Source organism: Cataglyphis hispanica, chromosome 7, assembly GCF_021464435.1.
Source record: "Cataglyphis hispanica isolate Lineage 1 chromosome 7, ULB_Chis1_1.0, whole genome shotgun sequence".
Classification (NCBI taxonomy): domain Eukaryota; kingdom Metazoa; phylum Arthropoda; class Insecta; order Hymenoptera; family Formicidae; genus Cataglyphis; species Cataglyphis hispanica.
Window position 1 is genome coordinate 246,623 of NC_065960.1, and position 25,973 is coordinate 272,595.

At 31.4% G+C, this 25,973-nt stretch overlaps 1 protein-coding gene across 1 annotated transcript in view; it reads left to right on the forward strand.

Annotated features, from left to right (window-relative positions):
* Window positions 1-25,973, forward strand: part of LOC126850766 (sodium channel protein Nach-like) — a 57,297-nt gene that overhangs the window by 22,773 nt on the left and 8,551 nt on the right. The window contains exons 7-8 of the mRNA XM_050594074.1: window positions 8,777-8,827; window positions 23,804-23,996. Of these exons, the coding sequence (XP_050450031.1) occupies window positions 8,777-8,827; window positions 23,804-23,996 (244 nt within the window). The remainder of the gene's footprint in view (window positions 1-8,776; window positions 8,828-23,803; window positions 23,997-25,973) is intronic.

Consider the following 25,973-nt stretch of genomic DNA (forward strand, 5'->3'; position numbering starts at 1 on the left):
TGGATGTCTACTGTATGTTAGAAAGATTTATTTTTGAGATTAATTTTCGTATCTGATATTACATTTCCGGGTATCTGAGAGAAAAAAATTTGTTTGGCTCAAACTACAAATAGAATAGATATACATAAAATAGAACAAATATCAATATTACAATTTTACTTTACTATGATGTTTTCTCGGGTACAAATTATTTTTATATCATTTATGTTTCTTGTATAGAGTACGTTACCATGTATACTACATATGCCAATCTACTAATTAATTTATGTTAAATAAATATTTTAAGTTTAATGTGATATTAGTGTGTTATCAGTATATAAATATATTAAAGATTACATTTTAAGTTATTATAGGTACTAATCACATTATAAGTATATTGTATTATATTTGCCTAAAGTCTTAGAAATAAAGGTAAATATACATATTAGGTTACATCTCACCGATGACTTTGATCTTGACATATGTTGTCAAGGATATGATCCTGAGTAATTTTTCCTTATAATTCCTTATAACTTAATTGGCGGTCTCTTATAATTTTTGAGATATTTAATGTTAAAGTTTCACAGTTTTAATATATTTTCTGTTATAAAATAAGGAAAAATAAAGTTTGTTTATGTTGTATCGAGCTGACGTGGAAAAAGTATTTGTTTACATTTCCAAGGACGACGCTCCTTGGATTTTTCTACTTTCCACGCGAGGCGAGGTTCAATACAAACGTATGTGTCTAACTTTTTGATAGTTAAGTCCCCCCGCAGGAGGGGGGGCGGAACATACTGTTTCCACGCATATACTTTTTTTTAAGTTACTATATTGCAATCTGTCTTATATGCAGACATTTAGCGATAGGTTTGGTACATTTGAGTTAGGTCATGGGCGATCAATGTTCATTAACACAATCGTATAAAATATATCTACATTATTTGAGGGTCAGTGTTTAGGAATTTAGAATTTAGTTGATTAAGTCATGAGGCATCTTTCGTTTGAGTCTTCTACTGGCAGTTCTGAATCCTGTAAGTTGACTCGCAGTGAGGTTTGGATGTATCAGTAAATGTTTTGTGTGTTTTAAGGTGTAGGCTTTTATTTCTTTTTTAACTGTGTGGATACGTAAATCGTGATGTATCTGGTCGTTGGTAATGTACTAGGAAGCGTTGACAATCATACTTTTGACTGGAATCTTTGGAGTATTGCAATGTTGGAATGGACTGTTGTTCCCCATAGTTATATACCGTACGTCTAGATAGATTTTAGTATAGATTTGTAGAGAAGTAGTTTACTTTCTAGAGATAGATTTGATGGACGTTCGATCAGCCAGTACATCTTCCTCAGCTGAAGGTCCAGCTGTTTACGTTTATTAAATATGTACTCCAGTTTAGCCTTCTATCCAAGTACAGTTCCAAGTACCTGACTTGGTCATCTTGAGATACTTGAACTCTGTTAAGAGATACTGGGGGACATGTTCCTTGTTTGTTAGTGAAGGTTACATGGACAGATTTACTCTCGTTTACTTTTATCCTCCATGTCCTGTGCCACTTCTCTATTTTATTCAGACTCGCTTGTAGGGTGTTCGAGGCTAAGAATGGATCATTATGAACTGCCAGAACAGTGTCGTCGGCAAATACCCACTATGATACCATGGTGGATGAGTAAGTTCGCGGTATATAGCAGATACAAGACAGGTCTCAGTACATTGATCCAGTACATCATCATCATAGAAATAAGTTTATATTATATAAAATAAAAAGAAGAATAAGTAGTAATAATGAAAATATGATAAATAATAATGTTAAAAACTCTTTGATGGAGGTTATGAATCACGAAACCAATCATAAACCTCTTTCCGCCATGATAGTTTAGAGTCATTGAGTTTCAAATAGAACTTGAGATCTGACTCGATTCGACCCAGAGTCGGGTAGAATCAACAAATCGAATACGCTATAAGTAACTCCCTCTACTGAAAGTTCTTTCAGTAATTTGCCTGTTATAAGATCATACTCAGGTGCTTTGTTGGGGTTTAAGTTCTTAATTACTATCAGCACTTCCTGCTTGGAGAGTTTATTATTTGGAAGGTCAAGTTGGTTTGCCTGGTTTAGAGCTTTGCTTATGTTTATTTCATCTTCAGTCAAACAATCGTTTTGATTTAGTGTAAATACTGTCGAGAGATGTTTGTCAAAAGCTTCGGCTTTTTCTGCATTACTTTTAGCCCAGCTGTTGTCGTACTTACGGATAGGAGGAGAAGTAGTTGGAGGGTGCTTCAAATTTTTGGTAGCTTTCCACAATTAATAATTTGATGTTGCAGAGGCACTCAAGTTATTTAAGTAGTTCTATATTCCTAGGTTCCTTGCATTTTAACAGGGTCTTCAGTTCTCTAATTGCATGATTGAGTCTTTTTTTGGTGGAAGGGTATTTATTTTGTTGCCACTGCTTGCGTAGTTTTCGTTTCTCCGCTATTTTTTCTCTGATTGTCTGAGGGCAATCAGGTACAGGCAGGCAAATGTCTTGAAGTGTAGAATCCCACGCTGCACATTGGACACATGTTGAAGTGTTCAACTGCTTCCGTGATGTTTTCATCAAATTTTAATGGTATATTAAAGTCTAATGAAGCCTTAACTATTTCGTGAAAACTTGTCCAGTTTGTCTTGCGACTGTGGAGTCTTGGTGGTTTTTTGTAGCGAGAATCTGCCTACTGAGCGTGATTAATACTAATGAGTGATCTGATGATAACTCTAAACACGATTCACATTTTGTGTAATGACTTGATATACCTTTGGTAATACTGAAGTCAATAAGGTCAGTTTTTTGGGATCAGATGGCCAGTAAGTCGATTGAGATTGCATTTATGTGAAAATTATTGATAACTTGTAGCAATTTACGATCTCTGGGCAGAGTAAATCTGGAGCCCCAGTGAACATTTTTGGCGTTATAGTCCTCCCCAGCCATAAAACGATGACCCAGGCTGGTGAAGAAGTCCATGAACTATTCTTTTTTAATAGAGTGTTTCGGAGGGCAATAAAGAGCTGAGAAGATGTTATAGGACCAGTCTAGTCCTCAACCACAATATTCGTGGCCTGAAGATGATTCTTATTATATGAGTTAGTCTCATGATGCTTATTGTTGTCTCTGATAATGACAGCAGTGCCTCCATGGGCTGTATTATCCGGATGATTGGTATGATATAGTTTGAACTTAGGTATTCTCAGGTAGCTTTTTGTGGTGTAATGTGTTTCGGAGATTAGCATAATATCGATATTAAACAACTTAAGAAATATTTTTAATTCATTAGAATGTTTTGACAAGCCGTTGGCATTCCACTGCAATGTTTAGTTTATCGAAAGTAGTGATAGTTTGGATGAGATCATTCATTGTGTTGATCATATTAGTTAATTGTTGAGCCAGTTGTTTTATCATTTCTATGAGTTCTTTGTTGTTTTTGTTTTATGTATTCACATTGTTACTACTGATCAAAGGTTCACGCTTAGATGACTGCTGTGCTGCTTGATAGTATGTAGCCGGTATATTCCTTTCTTTATTCATCATTGGAGTTCTAACGGTTTGATTCGAGACAGTGGCTGGTATTGATTTGGATCTAGGATTTGTAAATCTGGATTTCTGCAATTGTTTGTAGACAGAGCAACCTTTGTAGTTTGCAGAGTGATTCCTGTTGCAAAGAACACATGTCACATCATCTGATCTCACTTTTCTCGGGCATTGGCAGGTCTGGTGATCGCCTGCACACTTTACACATCTAGGTCTACGATGACAGAATTTTTTTGTATGGCCGTATTGTTGGTGCAGTTAGCGCATTGCGGAATTTCTCTTCTAAGTTGAGATATTTCTATCACCACTCGACATTGAAGGAGGTGCTGAGTTTTATATATTTCTTTATTGTTTGCGTTTCAGATTAATAAAGAATATTGGCAGTGACAGCTTAGTCACTCTTTGTTTGATGGTCCATATATTAGAAATGCTATGGCCTAGTTGCTCTATGGCTTCTTTGATTTTGTCGATGTTGGATGATGAGTGCATGTTCTTAAGTACCACTCTGAAGCTTCTTTCATGCTTAAGTTTGTATGTGTGGAACTCTGTATCACGTTTTTGTAATTCTTTAACTATTATGCTATATGCTTTAGTAGATTTTGATTGGATCTTTATCTGTTTGGTGCTAAGTACTTTAATCTCATAGTTCTGCTAAACGATTTTATTTAGAGGTTCACTGAGTAATTAGAGTATTACTAACGCCATCGACGAATATAGGAGGGGATATATACTTTTTAATGTGTAAATATAAAGTGGAAAGTTATAAACCATGTGGAATCTCACTTCACAATAAAAAGTGTATGCGTGGAGGCATGTTCCGCCCTCCCTACGGAGAGGCTCCACTACAATTAAAATTAGACACATAGTTTGCGTTGAACCTCGCTTTGCGTGGAAAGTAAAAAAATTCAAAGAGTTTCGTCTCTGGAAATGTAAACAAACACTTTTCCCACGTCTGATCTACGCAAATACAATGTAAACAACCTTTATTTTTCTTTATTTTATAATAAAAAATCATTAAAATTGTGAAACTTTAAATATCTCAGAAACTATAAGAGACCACCGGTTAAGTTATAAGAAAAATAATTATATTAAAATTAAGTTGTTATATTAAAATATATTAAATATTTATATTAAAAAATATGACAACATTATTAACTTTCATAAAGACACAGAGAATTTAAACAACATATACGATAGATTAATAAAGGTTGTTTAGTCTTTCTCAGTATCCCAAACAGAACGGTTGACACAATGTCATTATGACATGTCGATTTTTCTCTTTCAACTTTTTAACTATAACGCAGGTACATAATTCCGTTTATTTCATTTCTGTAACGTAATTATTATTATTTATAATATTGTTATTTTAGTTCAATTGATAAGTACCAAAACCATATGGTCGAAATGTTGTGATATAACAATCAAACAATAAATTGCTAGTTTGATCGTATAAACACTTATCTATTAATTTATCTACTGGCGACATCTCAAAATTAAACTGTAACGAAATTAACTTGTAACAAAAAGTTACTCAGGGTCATGTCCTTGATAACATATATTACATGTCAAGATCAAAATCATCGGTGAGGTGTAACCTAATATGCATATTTACCGAAATAAATACTATTTTTAATTTAACACTGAATTTTACTAAGACTTAATATCAATAATGATAGCAAGTTTTTTTTCCAATTTATATTCTAAAATTATCTAAGCCTCAGTATAACAATTTCATAAATAATTACAAGAAAATATTTTCATTAATTATAATTAAGAAACTTTTGATATTTTGTATAGCCGTATTGTGAAAAAATATCAAAAATTTCAGCACTTTTATTCTTTTATCTGTTGTAAATAATTAACTGCTAAAGAAATATGAGTATAAAGTGTATAGTACAGAAATTATGCAATGTGAATAATTTTATTAATGTATAATAGCTGGATGAATAATCCCCAAACTAATTTGTAAAAATTTATTTTTGCAAATAAAAAAAAAACAAATAAGTTTGATATCATTCTAGCGATTGGTTTGTTTCTGACAGCCTTTAAAAGTGACAGTTTGTCAACAATGGAGAAATTGGAGTATCGTGCTATAATAAAATTTATTCATTTAAAAGGGAAAACTCCTATGGAAATCAAAGCTGAATTAGATTCAATGTAGAATATGGAATATGGAATATGCTGCTCCTTTATTGATGACCGTGAAAATTTAGGCTGCTGAGTTCAAACATGGTAGAACAAGTATTTTACATAAGGACGAGGAACTCTCTGGACGACTAAAAACCGCAACAATAGATGAGATAATCGATTATATTCATTGTAATAGATAATTATTGATTAACTTTGAGAGAAATAGCGGAGGCTGCTGGTATCTCATACGAACAACATTTTACATAAGGAATTAGGTATGAGAAAATTGAGCGCGCATTGGATGCGACGTTTGCTCACTGTTGATCAAAAATGATATCGATTGGAGATTTCACAATCATATCTTGAGCGTTTCAAGTGGGATAAAAAGGATTTTTTATGACGTTTTATTACTGTCAACGAAACTTGTATCCACTACAATCCGGAAACAAGAGAACAGTCAAAGCAGTGGATTGCAAAAGATGAACCGAATCTGAAGAAGGCAAAAACAGTTTCGTCGATTGGCAAAGTGATCGCCATAGTTTTTTGGGATTCCTATAGAATAATTTTTGTAGATTATTTAAATAAAAGTAAAACAACCACCGAAGAGTATTATACTGGATTATTACAATGTTTGGACAAAGAAATAAAAAACAAACGTCTGTATTTGGCCAAAAAGAAAATCCTCTTTCATTAGGACAATGCACCAGTTCACAAATCAACAGTTGCGATGGCTAAATTGTACGAATTGAAATACGAATTAATTCCACTTCCGCTGTATTCTCCCGTTTGAGAAAGCCGTACTCTTCACATTTGATCCCATATGATTTTTTCTTGTTTCCAAATTTTAAAAAAAAGGCTAAATTTTGACAAAAATTTGCGAATGCTGAAGTAATAAGTGCCGTTAATGACTATTTTTCGGGTTTAGACAAAAGTTATTATACTGTACAGGAAATGAAAGATCTAGAAAAACGTTGAATTAAATGTATTGAGTTAAAGGAAGACTATGTTGAAATATAAATTTTATTTTGTCAAAAAAAAATTTTTCTTAGTCTAGTCAGAAATTTTTCAACTCTCAACTTTCTACCCTCATATATACAAGGTGACCAATAGGATTGTGTCAAAAGTAAACGGTTATATTTCTTTTCCTCGATTTCGGCGGCCTCGATTTAACTGACTAGTTTCCGATAGTAGAGGTCTGTTAATTTGAGCCATTATTCAAACTGATATGTGAGTATCAGAATGAATGCACTAAGCATTAAAGAGAAGATCGAACATTCTTATCGAGAGTTTTTAGAATAGAGACAAAAACTATGCTAAAACATATCGTAGATTCCAGTAAATATGGATCTAACAAAGTTTCAAGTAAAATTGCACTCAAAAAATTTTCTTCCTGAAATAACCCAATTTATGCTATAATTCTATATATTATGTTGTAATCCGAGTATTCTGAGAGCTAAGTAATCTGAAATTTTATTCAATTTTTGATATTTTTTTCGCAGGATTATTGATAATTTTAATATAAGTGGCATTTTGATTGTAAACATCATTTATCCCATCTCTTACTGTTACAATAGATGATATAATTGATAAATTGATTCCAACAGTCATGTTAAACAACGTATTTGAAAGTTTTCAAAAATAGTTGCAATTTTATGCCGATTTCGATGAAAAAACAGTTTGAAAACATATACTATTAGTTCATGCGCGCAAGTTAACTTTTGTCGTTTTTTTAATAATGTATTTTTATTAAAATATTAATAATTATTAAAATATTGTATATTTGTTCCATGCCTAAGGTAATAGAATTTGATAAGTCTCCTCTACAAAATGACGTTTCATTCATTTTGTTCAGCCTACGTGTTGCGCAGTAATAATAATTTACTTTTGACACAATCTTAATGGTCACCCTGTATATGTATATATATTATCCGCGCATTTAATTCTCACTGGCCTAAAAAATTAAAATTGTGTTTTTTACACAAGAGCAATATCAATTTCTTTACTTCGAGTATAAAACAGACATTAACATTTAAAAAAGAAAACATAACACATACAATAATTAACATGTTGTATATAATATGATTTTTATACATATGAGGATAGATTGAAAAGTTTCCAATCTAAGAAAAAAAATATTTTTTTGAGCAAAATAAAATTTATTTCTCAACATAGTCTTTCTTCAACTCAATAGATTTGGTCCAACGTTTTTCTACACCTTTCATTCCCTCAATATAATAATTTTTGTTTAAACCCGAAAAATAGGCATTAACGGCACTTATCATTTTAGCATCCAAAAATTTTTTTTCAGATAACCATTTTTTTTAATTTGGAAATAAAAAATATCGCACGGCTAAATCTAGAGAGTATGGCAAATGTGGAATTAATTCATACTTCAGTTCGTAAGCAAACGCCGCACCCAACAAGCGCTCAGCTTTCTCATACCTAATTCCTCATCTAAAATATTGTGCGCCCGTTCGTATGAGAACAGCCTCCGCTGCTGATAATCTCTCTCAAAGTTAATCGACGATCATCTGTTATGATTTGATGAATATAATCGATCATCACATCCATTGTTTTTGGTTGTCCAGAACGTTTTTTGTCGAAAATGCTTCTACCACGTTTGAATTCAGCTCAGGTTTTCACGGTAATAAATGAAGCAGCAACATCTCTATATACTAAAGTTAGCTCTAGTTCAGCTTTGATTTCCGTAAGAGTTTTCCATTTCAAATAAAAAAATTTTATCATGGTGCAATACTCCAATTTCTCCATTGTTGACAAACTGTCACTTTTAAAAGCTGTCAGAAACAAACCAATCGCTAGAATGACATCAAACTTAACTCTTTGTGTTTTTTTTACTACCATATATTGGACAAGTATTGAAATTTGCTTATAAAATTGCTTAATCTTGCTCTTTGTTGGTTAGGTTGGAAACTTTTCAATCCTTGTACATACGTGTATAATCAATATTTATTAAATGTATACTTTTGACAGTTACAAAAATCATAAAAAAGTTATTTTATTTTTTAATTTTATTTATAAAATACATGTACATTATAGAGAAAAAGAGAAAGAAAGAAAATACTAAATTAGAGATAAATATGTTTTACTCTAGGTACCAGAGTATGTAATCTCAGGGATATCCAATGCTTACAGAGACATAAATGTAAGTATATATGCACATACATATACACCTACATTCGATCAATTATCAAAGTTTCCGAATGTGACCTATAATAGATGTATTTAGTGCTCAAAAATTTAGGAACTATACAAATAATTTTGAAAAAATAATTTATTTAAAAAAATAAAATTTTTAACAAAATTTATACAATTTTCGATTGTGACAATATTAGTTTACTTTTGGATAGAATTGTCAAAGTAACATGTTAAAATTGACTTAAGTTTTTATATAGAATTTTATTGCATATTCTTATGGGTAACGTTTTCAAGATGTTTTCGAAATTCTTTTTTATCACTAATCATATTTTAATCAAGATATTTCATAGTTCTAGAGCAATTTAGTCCGTTAACAATAAATGTGTTGTTTAATTAAGTAAGTCACATTAAGTATAACCGAAACAATAAAAATGTTTGGGAATCTGTTCGAGAATATGTAATCAAATTTCCAGAACGTCATCATTAAATTTAATTAAGAGAAAAAGCCAATTCATTTGTAAACCAAAAGGAACCTTAGAATAAAGATAATGCATTGAATATTACTAGTTTAGAGATGGCAGTAAAAATTGACAAAAATACAGCATAGATCATTTATCTTGACATATATTGTAGAAGGTACATTCTCTTAGTAACTAACGCTTTGAATTTTGCTGTGTTTTTTGGTTGAGAGATATATGCGATTTTGAAATATTATAATTTTTATAAGGGAAATCAGGGTTGAAAGTAACAGAGATAGATAACGCCCAATGTGCTCCAAATAAAGTAAGATAATGTTAGTAAAAGATAAAATAGGTCTCAATTCGAACTAAAGTTTAGTTTACACCGATATACTTTAATATCTGCTAAATATTATGCTGATCAATCACAGCCGTTCCATTCTTTAGACGAATGGCTATTATTGACCAATGTAGCACTTTATACATATTAAAGTATATCGGTATATTATACATTAGATTTATGCATTTTTCACGTGCAGTGATGCTTGTGATGTTTCCGATCACAGCTATACATGCATTCTTCAAGAATTTCAGTTATTAATTTTGATTTTTTTCTTATTTTTTTAACTGTTAATAAACTTGCTAAACTATATGAGAAATTAATATGCACTTTTCATATAAATATTACGATTTGAAACTATTTGATCATACGATGTTTTTTTATTTTGTTTTGAATGTTGAATTTTCAGATTGGATAACATGTATATATGCGAGATTGGATAAAAGATAACATACGAGTATATACGCGAATAATTATATTTATACATAATAATTATATACACAAAATCATTGAAATGTGATCATAGGAAAATCTAAGGAAAATAAGTATCCTATTAAATTTAAAAATTAAAATGGATGTTTGGTCTTTGACAACATATCACGGTCAATTGGAGTAATCTCTTTTAAATGGGAGTTTTACCATGAAAATTTGTGTTCATGTCAAATTTTTAAAAGAGAAATCTTTATTTATTTTTTTTAAATTCTAATTTTTGTTATTAATATTATATTATGTTTTCTAAATTTGAGACTGATAAGTGATTGACTTAATTACCATATAATTGTAAAAATTATCAATAAGTATAAATAATAATCATAAACAATATTTTATTTCAATTTACTCTCACTATAATGTTACAACTAATTCCAAGCACGAGATTAAAAGTAATGGCGATCATTTTTGGGAAATTATAATTCGTACATTATTTATTGTATAATAAATAAATAAAATGTAATGTTGTAAATAAAATAATATACAATTTCTGCAAAATAATATACAATTCCGAAGCCAGAATATAGTGCACTGCAAGTGACCTGCATAAAATAAATTAAATCTTAATACACAACAGGAAATAATTTAAAAAAAAATGTTATAACCAACCCCAATGTCTTTTACTTATGTTTGTATCATTTTTTTGTTATATTCTATTTGTGTATTTATATTTTTACAAGTTTTACATATTATATTGTTTACATTTGCTCCTTATTGTATCAATTCGCTTCAGAATTACTGGTGTTTTATTAAGAATTTGGAAATAAGTACAGTTTATGAATTCCTAGTCATTTACTAATAACATTTAATAATAAAATAAAGTTATTATAATCAGGCAGGCAGGAATAAATCTCATTTTAGATGCACAAGAAAAATATAGCTTTAAGTGATAAGAGACCGTGTCTTTGTAGAAATGAGAACAAAAGAGCGTGTAAGTAAGAAAATTAGAAAAAGATAGAAAAGGTCGCTGTCGATATCAAAGTATAAAACGAGATTGGCCGGTAAACACAATTTCTCCAACCATTCCCATTTTGATTTTATTGTCCTTATACTCATTTTTTGATTTAAAATATTTTTTGTGGGTCCTCAATGTCTCTCAATGATATTGATGTCGCTGTCGATGTAGTGACTTCATCAGAATATCCGCGTGTTGCTCCTTTGATGTTAGATATTCCAGCGAGTACTCTTTTCCTGCATATTGTTTTCGTATGAAATCGCACGTCGATGTGTTTGACTCATTTATGAAATACTGTATTCTTAATGAGATTTATTGCACTATGTTCATATATAACGTCATCAGTAGGTACATCCTTGACGTCCAACAATGGTAGGTACGTCCTTGACTAGAGTTTTCATCCGGGTTATTTCTTTGGCTGTCTGGTATACAGCCATGTACTCTGCATCCGTGGTTGACAATGCAACAACGTGTTGCATTTTTGTCTGCGAATTCCATGAAATCGTCTCCGAAGCTAATTTTAGGATATATCCCGGCGATCTTCGTGTCAAAGTCCATGACTAATTGTACCTTTTAAATACTTTAGTATTCGTTTTACAGCCTTTTATTATGTCGTTATGGGTTTTTCTAAATATCAGCTGGCTTAATTCATGGCAAATGTGATATCCGGTCTCGTCGCTACTGATAAGTACATAAGGCTTTCGACTGCTTCACAATAAGATGCCATCGTGACATCCCTTTGGACTTCGGCTTGTGCTAATGGGCATATTTTTTTATGTGAGTCTGCAGGAATAACATCAGGCTTAGCTTCTTCCATTTTGAATGGAATCGCTCCAAAATTCTTCTTGCGTAAGTTTCTTGAAAAGATAAATCCATCGGGTGCTCGTTCGATGTGCATACCTAAGAACAGATTTGCATCATGATACGTTATTTCAAATTCGCTCTCAATGAGAAGGTTGCTTATCAATTTCTGTTACTATTAATCCGTCGTCAATATAGATGGCCAGAATTAGTTTCTGTTCTTGATTTAGACTCGTAAATACGCAAGGATCTACGTTGTTTTCAATTGGAATCTTCGAAAAAATCCGGTGAAGCGCTTGGTCCAGCACCGAGTGGATTGCTTTAATCCATACAAGCTATGTCTCAATTTGCACACTTTTCCAGTTCCGTCTTCATATCTTTCGGGCTGCTGCATGTGTATAGTTTTCTCAATGTCACCATACAGAAATTTCCGTTTTCATATCAAATTCTTTGATTTGTACGTGCTTGCAGAAAGCAACAGCGAGATTGACATAAATTGAATCGAATCAAACTACAAGACTATGCGTTTCCTGATAGTCAATTCCCACTCGTTGCCTATTGCGACGAGTCTTGCCTTGTATTTCTGAATATTACTGTTGACGTCTCTTTTCAATTTTATTTTTCAATTGTACGTCCAGTCTATTGTTGTGGAATTCTTCGATGCCTCTATGAGCCCCCATGATTTCGAATGAATAACTCAACTTCTTCGTCCATTGTTTTCTTCCAGTGCGCTGCTTTTTCATTTTGGACGATTTCTTTATAGAAGAGGGATTCTTTACTTTTGGCTAAGAATATATTATCTTGATACTTAACGGGAAGTTGTAGTGCCGCTCTGTCGATAACCTTCGCCCTTAATTTGATTCTCTCCGTTTTCCTTGTCCACCTCTTCTGTTGTGTCTTCGGGCAGTGCTTCAGCATTTGAAACATTTGGGTCTGGTGCATCTCTACCTTGTGGTTCGAGTTGTAGTTCATTGTCATTTTTTATCCGGATCATTATCGAAGTTTTCGTCCTAGTTTAGATTAATTTTCTCATCTAACCATAGATTATTATTACCCTGTTTCTCCTGCGTAGTCGCTCAGTCTAACCTTCCTGTAAAAAATGATATATTTCATAATTGCGATTTTATTGTCATCGGGATACTATACCCGATATTCTTTAGTTTCTTCGGCATAGCCAATGAAGTATCCCTTTCTCTCTTTTACGTTTAGAACACGACGTTTTTCTTTTAGTGTATACTTTTTCACCAAAAATGTGTAAATCTTTTATGTCCGTCTTTCGTTAAAACCATAGCTCAGACGGTATTATTTCTTTTACGTTGCTGGTTCCAGTGAGATTTAGAGTGGCAACAGCCGTGTTGATTGCTTCTGCCCAGAATTTTCCATCGAATCCTTTGGAAAGCCTCAGCGTTCGTTCAATTTACAATTGTCTTCTTTCAATGTACAATTGTCCCTTTCTGCAAAGCCATTCTGTTACGGAGTATAGAGACTATCATTCACTAATGTCTTATCCCAAGTTTTTTCTTCAATGCTTTTATTTCGCTGTTAACAAATTCGAGTCTGTTGTCCATCCGAAGAATCCAAACATCTCTCGGATTCTGTTTCTCCACCTTTTTTAAAATTCTCGATACAATCCAATATTTCCGCTTTGCTTTCGATGAAGTATATTTCATGATAGTGTAAGTAATCGGCCTTCAATAGAAGATAGTACCTCGATTCTCCAAAACTTTTCGTAGGCATGGATCCGCACAGATTAGCATGTATAATCTTACCGATGCTTTTTGTTTTTAAGTTGCTATCCGAAAAGGGAAGTCGGTACATCTTTTCCATCGTACATACCTCGCAAAATGAGTCTTTCTCGTCTTTTATGGGATAGGTTGAAATCTCTTTATGAAATCAGAAATCTATTGAAAATCTGTCTTACGTGTTTAAAATTTTGGTGAGCCAGTTTTTCGTGCTGCCAATCTTACAGTGTATCGTTTGAGATTGAGATTATATGCTTGTGGTTAATGTCTTGACCTTGACTTTTTTGCTCGCTGAAACAAACTGCATTACGAATAACTTCTTTTGACTCATTCCCATGGTCATTGTGCATCCATCTTTGATTAGCTCACAGATAGTTTTCGTTGACTGCATCTCGAGACCTTTGTTCAATGCTATGCCAACGTAGAATAGATGTACTTTAATTTAAGTACGTATAGCGCGTCAACAAGATGATTCTCGTTCAAACTTTTTCCGTTAAACATGGTAACATTAATGCAGCCTTTTCCACAAGCCTTGATATAGTCTCCGTTATTTATGCATACCGCTGAAGAAGAATCGGTTTACCACGTACAAAAATTTTGTACGTGGTAAACCAATCTTTAAATCAATCCGAATTGACATATGATTGCTAACTCCGGAATCCAGAAATCAATCTCACGCATTCTAAAAATGTTGACGTAAAAGCTTCGCTTACCAATCCTTTGCTATGCAACTTTTTTTCCGATGCATTGCGTTCTTTTGTCATCATCTCCTTTCTTTTGTGAACACTCTCTGGCTCAATGACCAGATTGTTCGCATACATAGCATTTTCCTAACTTTGACATTCCCTTCAATGCCTTTGCCACGCTCTGATTTTCCACACTAGGTCTTAAATGAGAGAGCATTTCCATTTTTGTCCTCTCGCACAATGTGTCTCGATTCGTTACCTTTAATTTTTTCAAAGTACACTTTCCCGCTGGCGCTGATTCCAGACACTGACAAAATGTCGATAGTCTGTAGGTTAATGTCATAAGAATATTAGCAATTATCAGGGAGTCTACGATTGTCTTAACCTAAGATGATGAAATTGACCCTTAGAATTAGATTAAATTAAAAATATACAAAATACATTCAATTTATATACAAAAATTAAAATATTGTATTATAAAATAAAAAAAAAAGTCTACCACACCTTTAAAATGTAAATACTCAGAATATTGCTCTTTACAATTGTATATTAAGAAAAAAGTGATCCGCGCGCGTGTAAGTTATGTAAGTTTTTGTCAATTTTTACCGAAATGACATTTAATGAATCCACATATTAGTAAAAACATTAAAAATAAATGTGGGTATTACGGGACTCCGTCAATAACCTTGACCTTGACAACATATGTCAAGGTCATGACCCTGAGTAACATCTAAGAGATTTTAGTTATCGCTCATTGTTCATCAAAAAGTTATTGACAATTAAATTGTACGATAAGAACAAAAATATTAAATACGATAATTTGAACATCTTTAAGCACTTAAGAATTTTATGTTAATTGTACATTTAAGTATTTACGTATTTAAGTATATTTAAGTAAATACATGGACGAGGGTTCCGTCTCTCCTCTGCTCACGCGTTTTCTTTGCTATGTAATGAATATACAGAATTTAATACTAATAATTATCACTAATATGTGTGTTAGTGATTATAATTAAGAATGACAAATAAATATATATATAAAATATAATTATAAAGTTGTACGGTTCTATGTAAATTTCGCACATAATTACATTTGTACATATATATATGTATATACATATATGTATGTACAAATGGAATTATAGCCCATATAACACAGAACATTGCGGTAATGTTACAATCTTGCAAGTTGCAATGTAATATTTTTAAGACATTATTGGAACGTATAATTGTAATATTGAATGATAATGTTACAGCAACATTCCAAAAACATTATAAAAACTAATATTTGGTAATCGCTAGTTCGTTTACCGCTATGCGGAGTGCGTTGCATTATCTACCTCGAATTTAATTTTTAGTCACGATGATTATATAAAGGATGCAAAGAGCAGCTAATAAGACTAAAGTAAAATAACTATTTTTAACAGTATAATTTATCTAAGGATCCTAACACAGAGACTTCAGATATTTTATTGATTGTTTAGAAATTGAACAATTAAATGTCCGAAAAAGTTAAAATTGTTTGTTCATTATCTACTTAAGATGTAAAATGGAGTCTAATAATTATGTAAATAAGATTTTAAGTTTCTCAAATTAAATTATTTAGATTTAATTTTATTATTTATTTAATTATGTTATTATGTTTAAATATATCAAATTGTTTTTGTCATATATATAATATGTATACGTATACAGTAATATTTGTATACGTACAGTAATATTTGTAAAAATGTAAGGTAGTTTAGAAAACGTATATAAGTGTTAAGATGAAAAACATCTATATATACTATATCATTATAAATATAATTACACAGTAATGTATTGCATTGTAGAAATATATATATGTTACATTGTAAGATTACTGCAATGTTACATTGCAATATTAAAAAAAGCAGATCTTCTATCTTAACGTTGCCGCAATCGTACAGCAATGATGTAACAATATTTTACAACCTATTTGCAATATTACAATGTTTCAATGAAATTATTTTGCAATATGTCTGCAACCTTTCTGTGCTGTATGATAGATACATACATGTGCATACGTACACATCCGTGATAATTATTAATTAAACTATTGTCTATATAATCATTACAAAGTGAAAGAAGGGACGAAGCTTTTCTCTTACCCACGCAATTAGTTAAATACTTAAATATACTTAAATATACACTATTTAAATATACAATTAATATAGAGATTCCGGTTGGAGGAAAAATCGAATAGTTAGAAGGAAGAAAGTGAGAGTGATATCTGGAGAAAGAAGAGGAAAATAAGGTAAGCTGGGAAGGAAGGAAAAAAGTAAGAGGAAGTCGAGGAAATGAAGGGAAAATAGGAAGCGAAGGAAGAACAGAGGAAAAAAGAGAATTATGAAGAAAACGGTATCAGGTTAGGAGAGCATCCATTAAAGTAAATGGCTGATCGGTAAGGCTGGAAGGTCGGCAAAGAAGTTTTGAGGTCGCGGAGAAAGAAATAGGTATGGCAAATATAAAAATCTGAAGAAAAGGTTGATAAAAAGACTGGATCGGTAAGGCAGAGAAGGCAGGGCAAGCAAGACAGGGAGAAGGACAGGATTGGAAGCGTGTGGCGTACAGCGACAACTTCAGTACTACCAACTTTAGCGCTACCAACTTCATTTCATTCATTCACCAACTAATTTCATTCATCTCATTTATTGATTTAATTTGTTACATAGCAACATGAAAAACATTTACAAAACTTTATAACATTTATTCATTCGTTTGCTGATCATCTTATTGTACGCATCGTTCGAACATTAAACTTTATCAAACGTTATGAAGTCTAGTTATTTATTGAATCCGCGCCACAACTGGTGACCCCGACGTGATCAGCCGACGTGATACAATATTGTGAAAATATTTTGTGTACCCGCACGGGTGAATTTAAACCACCGACTTTGGAAACTTTCATATCAAGAAAAAATCTACGATGCCTTTGGACAGATCTCCGATTGCTACTCCAGGAACTTTAGCGTCAATTTCATCAGAAGAATTCCAGCAACACTTAACAAATAATTTGGAATCTCTTCATCATACCGGTAGTGTGCCTCATCAACAAGGTCAGCCAAATGAGATCCATTCAAATGAATTTCGTCTTTTGAAATTACCGAATTTTTGGCATAAGCAACCTAAATTGTGGTTTGCTTAATTAGAAAATGAATTTACAATCTTTCGAATTAGCTCAGACGATGTTAAATATAGCTCAGTTGTTCGGCATCTTGATGAGCAAGCGTTATTAGCAATTGCGGAGATAATTGAAAATCCACCTGAAAAAGATAAATATCTTCATATTAAAAACATTTTAATTAACCGATTCACGGATTCTGAAGAAAAACATCTTCGACAATTATTAGCCAGAATAGAATTAAATGACAAAAAACCATCAGAATTTTTATAAGAAATTAAACAATTAGCGGGAGGAGCTATTTTGGAAAACATTTTGCATTCAATTTGTTTACAAAGATTACCTTTCCAAGTTCAAGCTACTTTAGCTGTTGTTGAAGATTGTCCATTAATTAAGCTCGCTGAACTAGCCGATAAAATTATGAATCGCGAAACGCAAATAGCGTCAATAGCTTCCCCAGTTAAAGAAAATACTTCAAATTTGGCAGATCTTGAACGTAGGATTGCTGCACTTGAAATTAAACGCTCACGTAGTAGATCTAAATTTAGAAAAAGAAAAAAGAAGATTTAGATCATTGTCAAGAAATAAAGTAGAAAAAGAAAACCAAAAAATCTGTTTTTATCACAAAAAATTCGGTACTAAAGCGTTAAAATATACCATATCTTGTGACATGTCTAGATCTATAATTGATAATCAGGAAAACTATCTCCACCGTTGAGTTGTGAGGCGGCTGACAACGGTTCACCTACCAATCGTCTCATTATTTTTGACAAGTCCTCAAGACTTAATTTTTTAATCGATACAGGAGCTGACATTTCTTTAATTCCTAAAAAATTAATATCAAACTCTCAAGCTTCTTCTTTTAAACTTTATGCAGCTAATGGTACCAAGATTAACACTTATGGTTTCAAAACGTTAACTTTTAATCTTGGATTAAGAAGAGTTTTAAGATGGAAGTTTTGCATTGCGGATATTCAAAGACCTATTTTAGGAGCAGACTTTTTAAGTCATTATGGAATTTTAGTCGACATAAAAAATAAACAACTTCTTGATAGTGTTACCGGTCTTTCTTTTAATGAAAAACTATCTAGAGTTTATCATTTAACAGTTTGCACTATATTTCCTGACTCACCTTTTTATAAGATTCTTGCTGATTTCCCTGAATTAACTCGTTTTACTCCTATTTTTACAATCAAGATTCCTATGTAGAACATCATATTATTACTAAAGGTCCTCCGATTGCTTCGACACCTCGTAGATTGTCTCCAGAAAAATTGAAATTTGCAAGGGATGAATTCAGCCTCATGGTAGAACTAGGAATTTGTCGACCGTCAAGCAGTACATGGGCAGCTCCACTTCATATGATTCCCAAAAATGGACAGAATTCATGAAGACTTTGTAGAGATTATCGAGTTTTGAACTATTCCTGATCGATATCCACTTCCTCATATACAAGATTTCACTGTTGGTTTACATGGTAAAAACATATTTTCAAAAATTGATTTGGTTAAAGCCTATTATCAAGTACCTGTAGCTAAAGAAGACATACCCAAAACAGCTGTTACTATGCCTTTTGGCCTCTTTGAATTCCTTGTAATGCCTTTTGGTTTGCGTAATGCTGCTCAAACTTTTCAATGTCTTATGAATATTATACTATCAGAACTTGATTTTTGTTTTTGCTATCTTGATGACATATTAATTGTTTCTGTGGACGAGAGAGCATTCTAGACATCTTCACTCTGTTTTTAATCGTCTCAAACAATTTTGCATGACTATCAATTTGTCCAAATGCCTCTTTGGCAAACATGAAATTCCTTTCCTTGGTTATTTAGTCTCTAAGCAAGGAATTAAGCCAACATCTGAAAAGGTTAAAGCTATAGTAGATTATAAAAAACCAAAAACTATACATGAGTTACAAAGATTCATAGGAATTATTAATTTCTATCGTCGATATTTAAAAAACGCTGCATCACATCAAGCGGTTTTAACAGAATATTTAAAGAATAGTAGGAAAAAAGATAGAAGATTAATTACCTGGTCTCCTGAAGCGGATGAAGCCTTCAAGAATTGTAAGGAAGAACTTTTACGGGTTTCCACTTTAGCACATCTTGCTTCGAATGTACCTCTCATCCTTACTTGTGACGCATCAGATTTTGCAATAAGTGCATCTTTAGAACAGATAATTGATGGAATTAACAAACCAATTGCATTTTTCTCAAAAAAGTTAAGTGACACTCAACGTAATTATTTACAGTACTTACGATCGAGAACTTCTTGGTATTTATCTAGCCATTAAACATTTTAGATATATGCTTGAAGGACGCCAAATCCTCATTCGGACAGATTATAAACCTCTAATTTATGCTTTTCAACAGAAATTAGATAAAGCATCTCCCAGACAGATTAGTTATCTTGATTTCATTGCTCAATTTTCAACTACTTTTGAGCATATTTCTGGCAAACAAAGTGTAGTTGCAGATTCCCTTTCAAGAATCGAATCCGTTTCGATGCTCATGATAGTTTCTCTGAAAGAATTAGTTGAGTTATAAAAAGAAGATGAAGAATTAAAAACGCTTCTTATTAATCCATCTCTCAAGCTACAAAAATTTATACTTTCTGGTTCTACTACACCCATTTTCTGTGACTGTTCTACTGTCAACATTCGTCCTTATGTACCTCAACAACTTCGTAGAAGAATATTTGATGTTGTTCATGGTTTATCTCACCCAAGTGGTCATTCTACTTGTAAATTAATACAACAGAGATTTATTTGGCCAACCATGAAGAAGGAAATCAAAGAAGCAAAATCTTGTTTACCTTGTCAACGTACTTAAAATCAACGTACTTAAAACAGGAACACACTAAAAATCTTCCACAGAAAATTGCTGTTCCAGATCAACGTTTTCAATATATTCATTTTGATTTGATTGGGTCTCTTCCTATTTGTCAAAATTTTCGTTATTGTTTAACCATGATTGACAGATTTTCCAGATGGCCCGAGGCAATTCCTTTGACAGAAATCTCTGCGGAAACTGTTTCCTCAATTTTCTATGCACATTGGGTTGCGAGATATGGTGCCCCCCAAACAATTACAATCGATCAGGATCCTCAGTTTGAAGCTGCATTATTTAAAGCTCTCACCAACCTTATAGGTTGCGAGCGAATAAGAATTTCAGCTTATCATCCAGCTTCCAATGGCAAGATGGCATCGAACTTTAAAAAATGCCATCATATGTCACGCAAAGGAAAATTGGATTGAGATTTTACCAACTGTTCTACTTTGCACTTGCTTCAAAGAAGATTTAAATGCATCTCCAGCAAAAATGCTTTATGGATCAATACTAAGAATTCCTGGAGAATTTTTCATTGAAAATCTTCCTTCTGATCCTGAAATTTTTATTGAACAATAGAATTCATATGAGGGAAATTAAATCGAGACCAACTGCACATCATCATAAGAAAACTCCTTTCTTTCATAAAAATTTATACGATTGTACTCATGGATTGGGTTAGAAATGATACTGTTAGAAAATCTCTTCAACCTCCTTATTCTGATCCTTTTTGTGTTGTTGAAAGAATTAATGATTATCTTTTCACGATTGATATTTCAGGTAAAACTGTAAATATCACTACGAACGTTTTAAACCAGCCTTCCTTCCAAAAGAAATAGACACCGGCACTTTGGCGTTTACGGCACCTTCTATTCCTTCTGATTCATCTACTTCAACTTCTTCGAGTAAACAACTTAAAACTTATTCTAGCCCTAAGAAGAAAGTTAAATTCGCAACGTAGAACGTCGCTGGGAGGGGAGTGCTGTGGCGTACAGCGATAACTTCAGTACTACCAATTTCAGCGCTACCAACTTCATTTCATTCATTCACCAACTAATTTCATTCATCTCATTTATTGATTTAATTTGTTACATAGCAATGAAAACATGAAAAACATTTACAAAACTTTATAACATTTATTCAGTCGTTTGCTGACCATCTTTGGTCAGCAAACGACTGAATAAATGTTATAAAGTTTTGTAAATGTTTTTCCTAATGATGATAAGGAGTATGATAGAAGAGATTTTAGATAGAAAGGCGATGATAATAGGAATGATGGAAAGAATCGGCCAAGAAGAAAGTAAAATATTAATAGTAGAATTGGAAGAAGAAGAAGATACGAAATTATTTATGAGAAAGTGGGAAATTAGAAGAAGATAGAAAATAGGAATAGATGAAGCTCTGACGGAAGAAAGGAAGCTGAGAAGGAGAATGGTAGAAAGGGCAAGGGAGGAAAGAAGAAAAGGAAAGAGCACGGTGATGATGAACAGAAAAATGTGAATCGATGGAAGGGAGTGGAAATGGGATGAGGGAAGAAGGGTGTGCAGGAAGAAGAAAGGAGAGAAGGAGGAAGGAGAGAAGAGAAAAAAGTAAAAGAGAAACAAGAAAAGAAAGCAAGGGAGAGAGGAATTAGTATTTTTGGTTGCTATTTTGTTTAGATTTCACTTTCACTTTAGGGATATTGTTTGTATGTTTTTTTCTTTTGATTTATGATTTTTTAATTTTGTTTTTGGTTTTTGAGTTTAAAAATTTTAAGTCTAGTTTTGATTCGGTATTGATTTTAATTTTAATTTGCGACATTTAATTTAATTTTGGATTTTGGATCTAGCTGTATTGAATCAATGTTAGATGTATGTCTAATTGTAAGTGTGGATTGGAGGAGGAATGTAATTCGTCCTAACCCGAAAGGCAAGTACTATATATTATTAAATAAATAAACAATTAATATAAAATGTTTAGAGAAGTTTAGATTATCGCATTTAATCCTTTTGTTCTTATCTTACAATTTAATTGTTAATAATTTTTTAATAAACAACGAACGATAAATCTCTTGAATGTTACTCAAGGCTATGACCTCGACAACATATATCAAGGACAAGATCATTGGAAATGAGTTCCCTAACGTGCATTTATCAAAATATTAACTATTTTGTGAGCTTGACGTATCTTAATCAACAATGTCTCGAATTATTTTTATCCATATTCATTGCCATCAAAAACTTAATGAAATTTAGAAGCAAAAACGCGTTGAGTTTTGTCGATAAACTTTAAAATTTTTTTTAAAATCCCACTTTGAAAACTTAATATTTAGTGATAAAGCATTCATAAAATATAAAACAGTTAAATCAGCATAATATTATAGCTACTATTATTTAAATATAAATCTATAATAATCTTTACTGGGTTCGTCGTATTAATAATCAGAATTGATAAAAAGTTAATCTGATATTGTATTTTAAACGGATAAATTATTGCACCTCAATTTTTAAATGATTTAATGATAAGAGGATTACAATTTTTGCAAAATAAGTTACCAGAATTGTTAGAAATCTAGTTTACACTGATATACTTAATATGTACTAAATACTCAATATGTACTAAATACTATAGTGGACAATCACAATCATTCCATTCTTTAGAAAAATGGCTATGATTGATCAATAGTACTTAGTATGTATATTAAAGTATATCGGTAGTAAAGTATAAATATAAATTTAAAACTTATAAGGCAGACATGATTCCAGCATGATGATGCATCTCTATATAAATATTACGCTGTTCGAAATTTCTTGAATATAAGATATATTTATAATGTTCGTTATGTACAGATCTTGGCCACCACATTTTTTTATTGATTTTATTTAATTTTATTGATTTTAATTGTTAGATTTTATTGAGAGGATGCATTAAAGAGATTATTTTTAAAAGGGAATCAACAACTGTAAAAAATATAAAGGAACATGTATTAAGCATGCAAACATGTATAAAGCAAGCATTTTAATTGAAATTATAAGAAGCATAAAAATTTCATTTAGATTAAACTGCAAATTTGCATGCCGATAATAGTCTAACATTTGAGAAAAAAATGAAATATTAAGATGGAAGTAAGAATAATAAGAATAATAGTAAGAAGAAAGTTCAAACATGAGAGACAAGGGGACTCATGTTAATAATCAGTATTCCAAATGTGAAAGATAATGCGATCCTCAATCAAGCAACGCATATGATGTTAACGGTACTTTAAATAGTTTTAAGTGTAAAATACTTGGATCAAAATAAAACTTTATAGATGTTTTGATGTCAACTGCGAGAATATATTATAAAAAATTAAGAGTCTCTAATTTCAAAATCCTACTCGATTTTGACGTAATTTTGGCAATTATCTAAGAACAAACTAACATTGTCACGTTATTTCTCTTTAAAAACTTTACATCTTTTATTTAAAACATAAAAAAAAGTTATTTCTCTATAAATCATCTAGTGAATTGATTAAAAAAGATTATTTTGTACTTTGTTTTATATATATTTGTTTTTTACAGCGTTTTTTGATACTTCATGGCCAGATATGGATCAAAGTAATCAAAAACTACCAAACAAAATAGAAAATATTAAAAAGGGACCTTGCGGATGCATACCCGATTGCTCTCTATATCAATATCCTATAGAAAGCTCTTTTGGAGCGCTTGATCCTACTGTTTACTATAGCGCTAATGGTTTCTCAAAATATTCTCGGTAAAAGATCAATTCAATCACATAAAACATAAAAATTACACACATACATATAATTACATTCTTTAATTAAAATTATTTAAATGATTATCAAATCTTTTTAATTATATACTTCAAAACTTTATATACAAAATACAAACCAAATTTTATATACATTGTTTTTGTTATGCATAGTGTAAAAATAATTAATTAATTTTTAATTATTTAGATAATTGTCAAATCTTTTTAATTACACTTCAAAAATCTCTTCATATGAAGGATAAACGATTTTACAAGAAAATTTGGTAAATCTTGATATTAGCGCCGACCTCATTAATTTCAATGACCTTGACATATGTTGTCAAGAACATGACTCTGAGTGACTCGAAAAAAATTTTAGCCGTCGCTCGTTATTTATTATAAAATTATTAATAATTGGAGATAGTAACCGACTGATGTTTGCAAGATAAGACTGCATATATTTCAGTATAAAATACGCATATATTCTTGGAGTGAAACTCTGGATACGAGAGTAAAAATTGTCTATCAATGAGGCCAATAATTGTATTTTCTGACACAAGATGTTGAAAGAAAAAGTTCAGATATCTCTCTGAAAAAGTTGGTTTATAAAACCAATCATATATTATTTGATTTTTATTTAAAATCATAGTAATATTCAGAAAATTTAACCTGTTGTTTGTTCCTATTTCCAATGTAAATTGTAATTTGAGGTTAAATTAAAAATATTTAATGTATAATCGATTAAAAAAGATGGGACAGCAAAAGCGAAATTATATATTTAAAGTAAAAGAGGGGGAGGGCAATAAACTTTAATGTCTCAAGTACTTTTTTCTCCAAATCCTGCAATATAATTTTCGCAATAATGGGGAATAAAGGGATGCTCATGGGTGTATTAAAGTTATTAAAATTATAAAAATAAATATAACTTAGAAGAAATTCTGATTTAGAAATCTTACAATTATCAGAAATATAATTCCATCTATCTGAAATATTGTCTATCGCCATTACAATAAGTATATATTTGTAAAAAGAGAAACGACATGTAGTGAAATTAGAGTGAAGTTATCATTAATATAAATTTTAAAAAATTTTTCTCTATCAATTTGGAGCTATTCGAAACGTTACTATAGGCTGTTAACTGAAAACTTTTAATCTGATTAAGAAGCTAGAATGGATTGTTTAAAGAAGAAACTGTTTTTCTAAATGGACAGCTTTATAGATTTTAAGGATTCAATAAGCCCTTGGTAAAATCCAAAGCCAAAATGAAATCGGAATTTTCATCTTGTCAACAAATCGCGTAAATCAGAAGTCAATTTTTTGGTAGGATCTTTTTTAAGAACAATGTATGTCTCCGTATCTTTGAGTAATTCTTCAACATTTTTTAGATATTTATCCTTGTCAAGAACAATCACATTGCCTTTAAAATTCTTGTAAGAAATAGGCTTTGATTATGTTTAAGAAATGTTTTAGTGGCAATGATTAAATGCTTAATGTTCTTGTTGAAATCGCACTTTGAGATTGAAAAAAAATGAAAGATAATCAAAAGCATTTTTTGAACGATTTCTAATGGCGATTTGTGCTTTATTAGAAAGTTTATTTAGATTGTTCTCAATACTTTTAATAAATTCGACCGTTCCCTGTGTTAGTGACAGGCAAATTAAAATTTTCCCGCAATTGTAACAGGCTTTGTATATTCTTGAGAATAACTGTCGATTATAAGTGGATCAACCACTTTTCTTTAACTTTCTTTAACTTTTTAGTACGGGTTGTCAACTGCAGTTTGCAAAAGAATTAGGGTTAACTTTGAGTGCAGTTCTCTTGCATATTATGCAATTGATCACCAGATTGAAACGAAAAATTCAGCCTGATATAGTTGTCTTAAGATTATAAAAATAATGAATCGCTTTGACGCCAGACAGTATTTTTTTGTTTTGAAATTTCATTACATTATATTTGCCCGATTATAAAATAGAAATTAAC